The sequence below is a fragment of the Silene latifolia genome, chromosome 10, assembly GCF_048544455.1.
Source record: "Silene latifolia isolate original U9 population chromosome 10, ASM4854445v1, whole genome shotgun sequence".
In the NCBI taxonomy this organism is placed as follows: domain Eukaryota; kingdom Viridiplantae; phylum Streptophyta; class Magnoliopsida; order Caryophyllales; family Caryophyllaceae; genus Silene; species Silene latifolia.
The window spans coordinates 15311970-15321985 of NC_133535.1; the positions used below are offsets into that span (position 1 = coordinate 15311970).

The 10016-nt window shown below is 36.3% G+C and overlaps 1 protein-coding gene across 1 annotated transcript; it reads right to left on the reverse strand.

Annotated features, from left to right (window-relative positions):
• Positions 1-3947: 3947 nt before the first annotated feature.
• On the reverse strand, positions 3948-9549 carry LOC141607167 (uncharacterized protein At1g28695-like). The gene is made up of 2 exons (XM_074426526.1): positions 9217-9549; positions 3948-4526 (listed from the first exon to the last, which is right to left on the reverse strand). Exons 1-2 carry the CDS (start codon positions 9547-9549, stop codon positions 3996-3998), a joined length of 864 nt encoding a protein of 287 aa, XP_074282627.1. The 3' UTR covers positions 3948-3995.
• Between the last annotated feature and the right edge of the window lie 467 nt (positions 9550-10016).

Below are 10016 nucleotides of genomic sequence, written 5' to 3' on the forward strand. Positions count from 1 at the left end.
GGAAGAATGCTCCCTTTTATGCAAACTTGGAAAGGTCAAAATATTTGTTCTCTACCAAAAGCTTTGACCTTCAAAACCCTAGTTCGCCCCCTATAAAAGGAGCACTCCTTTACTTCATTCACTAAGACTTTTTTCTGAGAATTTCAAAGTGTTTTGCAAAATTGTTTTTAAAGAACTCAAGTCATTTCTTTCATTTGCAAAATCTTTCTAAGTCTTCAAGTGACAACAGTCTTTACTACCGTTGCTTTAAGTATCATGTTCTCTTACCTAGAATCATTTGATCAATAAGTTGTCCTTATCAATTTTTCTCGAATCAGTTTGAGGAAACTTGATCTTGTAAACATTTTAAGTTAGAGTGTCGAGTTCTTAGACGGAGCAGTCTTTGAACTTTTGTCGCAACCGGAGTAGAATGTTGGTCCTTTTTATTTGTAAGGGTTTTAAGTAGTCGGAGTAGATCACTTAACTAATCAATAAAAAGAAGATTGGACGTAGGCCCTTAGAGCGTTGGCCGAACCAATTCAAAAATCATTGTGTGGATCTCTCGTTACTTTTAATTCCGCTGCAATTACTTTACTTGTACTTCATTTGCGTTTTCCTTTAACAACGGTCCTGAATACTGTTACTTCTGGTCTGTAACCTTTACCTCATTTGCTAAGACAAAGAAGCAACAGTCAGAACAACCGTTGTTTTTCATTTCAGCAATTTTCTTCAACAACGTGATACACTTCTAATTACTCGATTTATTTGATATATCCACTTGTTCCTCATTGATGATTCAAAGTCTTACCTTGCAAGAGAACGAGTTCGTTGCACTATTTAAGGGCCGAATCCGCAATCAAGGAGCATGGGAGAGTACTAATTGTTTTAAGTCTTTTGTTTAACTAAGTCGGTAATAATTGAGTTGCGTTTTTAAACTAGTCAACTAAACTAATTAAAATAAAATGCAATTGAACTAATTATGGAAAATGAGCAATTGAAATTGAAAGTTGTAATTCAGTGATACGAAAGGCCTAGGACCCGACTTCTCCTCCGATAAATCTTCCTACAAATTTAGCTTCCCTTTAATGGCCGATTAGATAGTGCTAAGAGGGAAGACAACTCTAGGTCGCCAAACACCTCCCTCTCGGGTTCGCGAGTGGACACTAGCAATCCCTTCCAACCTCCCTTTCGGGTTCGCTAGTCGGGTGTCTAAATTCAAGTTCCGACTCCCCCAAATTTGTGCACAAACTTAGAGGTGGCTTAAAGTGTATTTAGATTCATTAATCCCGCGTCGTGTTTTCGAGTCATCCCACTCCCTTTCTCAAGGGTCGATTTCAAATCCAAAATTAACGGTGTTCTCCCAAGGTTCTCAACCAAGGTTAACAAAAGACAAGCAAAATTAACCCAATCCTCCACCTAATTGATTCTCATCAATGGTCAAGGGTCAAGGATGAGAAGAAAATCCTAACAAGTCAAAGACACAAGCAAATCCCCTTAATTCTCCCTTAGCACCCTCTAAAATGGCCAATTAAGTGGATATTAACAAAGTAGGAAACTCATATCGGGGATAATCGAGTCCTAGTTAAAGGAATACTCACGAATCATAGTTATTAAGACAAAATAATTGATAAAGATGGATACTTTAACCATGTACATGATATAAAATTGATTTCTACAATTAAACATGCAATAGACCAACAAAACTATGGGAAGAGACTAATTAAGCTAAGATGGAGAAGGATTAACGTAAAAAGGAACAAACTTTGACACACACATTCAAAGATTCAAACTTTGGATGAGAAACAACAACTAGAAACATGAACAAATAAACAAGAGAGAGAATTCTAGCAATAAACAAGACAATCTCCAACAATTAAACTAATATGCAAGACTAAAATGAAAGACAAATGTAAACAAATGAACAAGGGAGAGGAATTATACCAACTAGATTGCAAAAGTATGAAACTTGGATTGATTGGAAAAGTGAATCACTTCAATCTTCTTTCAACCCAAAACTAGATCTAAAACTAAGCTAATTTTAGAGAAATTAAAGGTTAATTATGAAAGGATTAAGGAAAGATTAACAAAATTCAAAACTTGGAGGTTGGAAAACTAGATCTAGGGTATTGTGTCCCATAAATTACAAAGTGAGAGTATATATAGTGTTTGCAAAACAAATGGAGGTGAACCGGAAGAGAAAGGGGCGAAGTGAACCGTCCCTTAGGGATGAAATTTGTCCCGGTCGGTACGACCTTGTCTGTCCCGGTGGCTGTCCCGGTGGGATGGGTTTAAGGACGGACTCTAGCACTCGCCTCTTACTTCCCTTCTTCCATACCGGTCATTGTCCCATATGGATGGTTATAGGGACGACTCTACTTGCTTCATAGCTTCTCCTTAAGGGCCAAGGAGCCTTGAGAGCTCATCCAAAGGGTCTTCAAGTGAGCCAAGACTGTTCCTAAGCTAGGATTCCGCCCCCAAGTCCTTGCTCCATCCAAATGGCTCCAATATGCACAAATTCCGTCTCATTTTGCCTTGTTTCACCTACAAAGCATTATCTAAAGCCAAATGAACTAAAGGGAAATAATTTGTACCAAAAATCGCTCCAAAGAGCGGAAATGACATGTGATAAGACATTAAATAAGCGGTAAAATGAGACAAAATAATCACATATCACACATATCGTTAATCAATTTACTTTAACTCAATAAAGATTAAGTTGAAATTTTTAAATAGTACCTAATTCACCCCCTCTCCCTCCTCTTAGGTACTTGGAATCCTAAACTCTTCAGGCTGGAACCTTTTTTTTTTTTTTTGGAGAAGAAGAACATATATAAATAAATAAAGTGAGAGCGTGTTCAGTTACATCAAGGGGACGGGTCAGGGGAAAGTGGCGCACATGCCAAAACAAAGTCAATAGTACAAAGATCGATTACAAACGGAGGGGCATAGTCCCACTAAAAAAGACCCATAGAAGAGCTAGTATCCCGAATGGAGTAGTGGGCAATAGCATCCGCAACACGGTTGGCCGTTCTTTTCTCAAACACAAGCTTCAAATGGGGAGAGTCCTTCAAGAGTTCCCTACACTCAAGAATAATGTTAGCAAAAGGGCCGCATGGGACGTTCGACTGCAAAATAGAGGTAACCGCATCCAAACAATCAGACGCAATCAAGACATTATTCACATGGATGCTAGACCGTATAATCCCTTCACGAATGGCAAGGACCTCGCAAAGGAAGGGGTTAGGGGCAAAGAGGCGGGAAGACCAACCTAAGACCCAAGAACCATGATAGTCTCTAATGACACACCCCAGGCTAGCTAAACAAGAAGAGGGGGAAAGGGCCGCGTCGACATTGACTTTCAGCCAACCATGCGGAGGGAGGGCCCAGCTAATGGGAGGCATCAGGGGGGTGGTACCGGTGCATGGGGCAGCGGGGGTGCGGTCATTGGCCTGGACCCAGGCCGAGGCTTGAGAGGTAACGGAAGCGCAAAAGGAGGAAGAGGGCAGGAAGGTATGGGAGGAGAAGGTCAAATCGCAGTGTCTTTGCCAAAGGCGCTAGATGAAGAAGGTGAAGAGGGTGTTAGGCTGGAACCTTGGTGGCCGAGTATAATTACAATCATTTAATTTACATTAAAACTCTGGATGTAATTCGATCTCGAATGTCAATTTGGAGCTACTGCCAAGTGCTCCTTCCCTATATATGCTCAATGTTGATCGCGATAATAGAAACAGGTTGCCTGTTTATTGGCTGTTTTTCTCATGGGACATGTCTGTTTTGAAGCGGCCAGGAATCAAATATTATTGGCTACTGATCCTCTGCGGCACTATTTAACATCATTAATTCATTACACATACATGAACTTTCGTAAAAGAAAAAGAAAAAAGTTCAACAATAACATTTTTACGAGCAAAAAAATTTATGAGTCGGTTCTATACATGAATTCGTCTAAGCGCCCACAGAATAACTCGCCGTTTCCTAAGCAGTACAATTAAATCATTTTATACGATAAACTAAATTTAAGGATTATTCCCGTACGTTGCGTTCCAAGAGTTGTAGCACTCCACATGTGGTGACCATCGAAATGAAGACGTTTCATTAGCAGGGGCGACTTTGAACGTACCCCAATCACGAAGTAATTGAGACAAATCGGTCACCTTAGCCTTAATGTACCTACAACAATTGGCATGGACCGTGATCACGGATTGGATATCCGAACTACCTTGGCAAAACCCGCTAAAATATTTGGTGTCGAGAAACCTTGGTTTTAAGCCCATTTCCTGAAGCACACCGTGCGTTGTTAGGTTTTGTAGGACATCTTGCTCTTTAGCTCCACCCGAATTATCCTTTAAACCATACCATTTGTTGAATAGGGAAACGGTTTTGGTATTGGATTTAACAAAGTAGAATCCGGTGTTAATCGGGTTACGAATGGAAGATGGGTTGCCATTGTAATAATCGACGCTAAGTTGGATATCGAAGCCTTGAGTCTTGTTTGTAATTGTAGTTAGTACTGGAAATGGATTTCTTAACCATATCACATCTGTATCCTGTTTTCCACAAAAAAAAAAAAGATTATTTAGCTGGAAACCGAAAAATTAGTTGAAAATTAGAAACTGATAAGGTCGTTGACCATATTAAAAATGTTAGATAAATTAGTGAAAAAGTAATTGATATTCGGTAAAATTACTTTGATCAAATAAGTTAGCTTATTTTTTACACGTTACCCTAGATATTTAGGTAACATTTCATTTCAGCTATCTTATTTGGATAAATAAGCTACTAATTAAACGATTGCAAGAAGAAGTAAACTAGTTGAAATTTTGATCAATAGCTCGGTCGAATAATTTTAGGGTGGAGGGTCGGCATGTCAAAACATGACTAGGGATGGCAGTGGGTCGGGGACCCGACCCAGACCCTGAGGGTCGGACCCTAATGGGTCGGGTATGGGTCTCATTTTTTCAGACCCAATGGGTTTGGGTCGGGTTTGGGTCTTAAGAAAATATTTTGGGTCCGGGTCCGGGTCTAAGTTATGAGACCCATACCCGACCCTTAGACCCTTTATTAAAGGAAAAAAAAAAAATTACAACTTTTCTGAATTCATACTGGCACACTGTAGAAACTCAACTAAAGTCTCTTTCTCTTCTCTCATCCCATAAAGTGATAAAATCCAACCAAACTCTTCTGACAATACCACCACTCCACCACTGACACAAGAAAACCACCACCACAGCACTGATACGCGACTGACAACCACCTCTCTAATAGCCGGCGACCGACAACCACCATTAACGGCAGATTAATAAACTCATAATGTAAAGTAGCATGATTTTTTTTTTAATATTATAGACCCCATAGCTGTTAATCTTGTTACTAAAGTGGCTGAAACTCCGACCCACGGGTAGACCCAGACCCTACCCTTACCCATAGGGTCCGGGTATGGGTCCTCAAATTTTAGACCCTTGCGGGTCTGGATCGGGTACGGGTCCAAAGGGAAAATCTCGGGTCGGGTCCGGGTCTAGGCGGACCCTACCCAGACCCTACCCATTGCCATCCCTAAACATGACCCACCCGGTTTTTAGGGTCAAAGACTCGTAAATCTTGACCCGCAACCTGAAATTAAATGATCCGTTATTTTTTGTCAAAACATGACCTGACCCATTTGACCCGATGGGTTGAAGCTAAATCAAGAATATTATTAAAATATTAATATTTTTATATTATATTTGAATTAATAAATATAAAAATAATATTTTTAATATTTTTAATTAAAAAAAACTAATTTAAAAATCAATTTAATATAACTTTTATGTCATTAAATAATAATATAATTATTAAAATAATTTTATTTCTATAAATGCTTTAATATAAGCACGATAAATAACTAATATAATCATACTATTAATACCATTAAATATAATTTAATTCTAAAAAGTAATTCGTTTTTTCGGCTGAAAAATGATTTTTTTCGGCTGAAAAATGATAAATTAAAGACATTATAAACTTTTTTTGACCCGTTTCTACCTACTTATTACGTACCCGACCCGAGATCCATATAACTCAACCTGTATTTGATCTGATTCGTATTCTAACCTGACTCAGGATCCGATCCGCCTAACCCGTTTGACAGGCCTAGTGGAGGGATATGTGAGCCAATGATGGGTGAAACACATGCATAATTGTCAACTGTCTACGTAGAAAGAGACCATCTCCTCTTAAAGATGAGTGGACGACTAAACCAACCAATTCAACGATAACGATAACCTTACTAAACTATTCTACCTACATACTTATATTTTTTAATTAGAAAACACTCCCAATCTCCCATAAGCATATTATTATATGCATTAAACACTACGAAATGTAATATTTTAGTTGTATAAGCATAGTTCATCTATAAATAAACACGACTTCATTTCGTTAATGCAGTAACGTGGAATTCTGACAATGTATGATTGTATATCATTTTGATACCTAGTTGTTAATTACTACGTAGTATTATAAATTTGATTAATCATTTTAATTAACTACCCTCGACGTGCGTGCATGCTAACCTGGGATGATTAATGATGTCTGAATTTTTGATTGACTTTGTGGGTAAGGAAGATAAAAGATTAGTCATTAGTTACTCTAAAATGAAAGCGCAATTTCGAATAATATCACATATAGGTTATGGGTATTTCATGATTATAATAAGTTCCAGCTCATCCCTATTTTGTTAATTTCTTTCATTTTAAGCATTTCTGTTGAAAAAAATTCAAGTTATAACATTACAATTTTCTACTCTTAGGTTAATTTGTCAAATGAAATAATAAGTTGTACAGAGGAATAATCTAATAAAAACAAAAAATCCCTTTATTATACTCGGTATTGATTACCGATATGGCGATATAGGAAAGATCTATTATATATAACCAAGGGTGTACATTATTTTCTTCATGTACTAATATGCAACGATTTGGATACTTTTCAATTCCTAGAAAGAAATGGACCTTTTTTTTTTTTTTTTTAAACGATCCGAATTTAAATTGAATATACAGAAAATCCTTCCAAATATGGAGATTAGATAAAACCAAGGGTGTACATTAAATGTCACTAGTGTAGGACAAAACTAAGTTCTACTACTCATTACACAAATGTGATGGTTGGTATGTAGGTTATTTAAATGAGAAACATGAGGAACAGTATATGACCGTGTCTTATATGAGGAACATGCATGGTTGGTAGGTTATTTATAATACGGGGTACAAAGAAATAAAACCGCCATCATAAACTAACCAATATTTATGTATGAGCAATTAAATTAACTGATGAGAGTTTATTCTAACTTAATCACATGTCTTGTGTTTAAGCCCGAGAATGTAGTAGTGTTAGAATTCATTAGGAAGAATTTTACCATCCTAATGATCCTACCCGACTCAAATTTAGATTAAAGTGGATGATGTACAACAAAAAATTAATACTCACCCACTTTTTATACGGAGAAATTACTTTTTCAATTTGTTTAGCTAAATGAGAAAGAGACAATCACGAACAATAGTGTAAATAATGTAGCAACACGTACAACTTAGGTTATTCCGTCTCTTCTGATTCGCCCACGTACACATATTCAACACTCGACACTTAGATAAGGATATGACACTTCGATACCTCATTTTAAGTCAGAATATAAAAACATAAAAATAACCGAATCCGACATTTAAACACACACCCATGTCAAATATTTTTAAACGAGTCTGAACAACATATTTTAAGCCAAAATATCTTTTTTAACCTAATAATAACAATGCAATTGCCAATGACACCATACTCATAACTCACTCGTTCTATGCAATAATTAAACATGGGTTAGATACTTAGATGTCGGTAGAGTTATTTTTACGTGGATTTGATATATTTTACTAAAAATGGATATAACTTTTATTTAATTACATTTATGAGTATATATAAAAAAGGGTATGTTTTTTGTTACTATTTTGGGTAAATTTACAATATGAGATGAATTCTCAACTTCAATGGTTCCCAACACATTAAGCTCATACCATCCGATCAGACCCCATTGTTTTATACTCCGTACCATGCAATATATCCTTTCTTATATTATAACCCATTAATTATTTTTTTTTTCAAAAAAAAGAAAAATTATGCATCGTATAAATATTTTCCACGTCTAACATTTTTCAGTAAAACACATTGTTTTATCTACTAGGAGTATATTTGTATAATATATTATAGTTACAAGTTTGTAAGAATTTCTCTTTCAGTCCTAGTCAATTACTATCATTTGCTTTTTTTGGGAATTATTCAAAAGTAACGAGTGTGTTAGTCCAGTGGTAGCCGGGTTAAACCTTAAAGTTTGCAGATGTGCAAGAGTTGAGAGGTCCCGGGTTCGACTAAAAGCTGGGGCGATGATCACTTGGCCACTGCAGCCCCCGAAGGGGGTGTGACTTACATGGTCCATGTGGTGGTGCGTGAATGCATGGGCCCGGGGGATTCAACCCCCTCGTCATAAAAAAAAAGAGATATTTAAATTAATTTTTTTTACATATATAAAACATTAAATATAGTCATCTAAGACCATATTTAATTTGTTTTAATGATTGCATTAATAATATCAAAATTTTAAAATTCTTACAAATGAATCAAGCATTGACAAACATGCAAAAACAAATGATAATGCAGAGAATATGAGTAAGAGCATCTCCAATGGTTACCCAAAAGGACTTGCTTGCAAATAAAAAAATTTTCAAGCTACTTGCTTAACCATTAGAGCACTCCTATTGAACTATAGCTTAAATTGAGCAACTAGCTCCATGGTAGCTCAAATGGTCCTACAAAAAAAATTTGCCAACTAAACAAATACACGTGGAAATAGGCATGAAGTACAATTGCATTTTCAGAAATGTTGTGCATATGGGCCCATCTAAGCTACAACACTAGTAGCTTACCATTGTAGTAGTTTCTAGCTTAAAAATATTGTAGCTTGAAAATCTTATGTGGCAATGGTAAGCTAATAGCAACTAGCTTACCATTGTGGATGCTCTAAGTCTTGCCAAGACGGCGTAAAATTTTTGGCACTTCCTAGACAACTTGTAATGTGATTTAACAAGTATTTGACCGTTTTAAGGTTTAAGAGAGATAACTCCGTTTTAAACAAGAATTTGTGAATTATTAAATTGGTGGTTTGACAAGGTCTAACATGACAAACTTGATAAAGGACGAAGAAGGGTAAATACGTACCGTGAAGATAAAATTATAGCCTCTCTCAAGGACCTCAGTAAGAAACAACGTTCTTCTCCACATCATTTTGACAAAATCAGATGACATATACACTTCCTCCCCCATGAAATTTACACCGTCCGTTTCAAGCTTATAGCAGTGTAATCCACGGAATAGACATCGCTCGTACGCAGTCTGATCGACTGCGACGAGCACCAAATGGTTTAGAAGTTCCCTTGTCCCTTCCCCTTCCCAAAACCCTTCCAAGAAGAGGTCTAGCATGTTTGGTGCCAGCACTTTCCCTTCAACGTATGCCTTGTTTACCACCGCGATTATCACGGTTTTATCTGCCATTGATGCGTTTTGTAGAGTCTCTCCGAGCTCATCCTATGGATTTTGGATGCAATGTGGTTAGTATAGTAATATTGAGCCAGTCTCTAAGTTTGACATTTCAATCTTCGACCTATTCTTAGAGAGGATATTTTCGGCAGTAAGTGGATTATACATCTGATGTAGTACATCAGATGGTATAATTTTTGAGCATTAAGAAAAAGTTTTTGAGTTTTAATTTTAAAATTTTGAGTTTTATTATAAAGTTTTTGAGCTTTAATTTAAAAATTTTGAGTTTTATTATAAATTTTTTGAGTTTATTTACTTAAACATTAATCTCAAAAAGTTACATTATAACTCAACAAAAATTACATATAAGCTCAGAAAAATTTGATTTTTGACGTCATAAAACTAAGATGTAATTTATAAACTATATAAAACTAAAAAAAAAAATACACAAAAACTCATTTGATTTCTGATGTACAATTCTT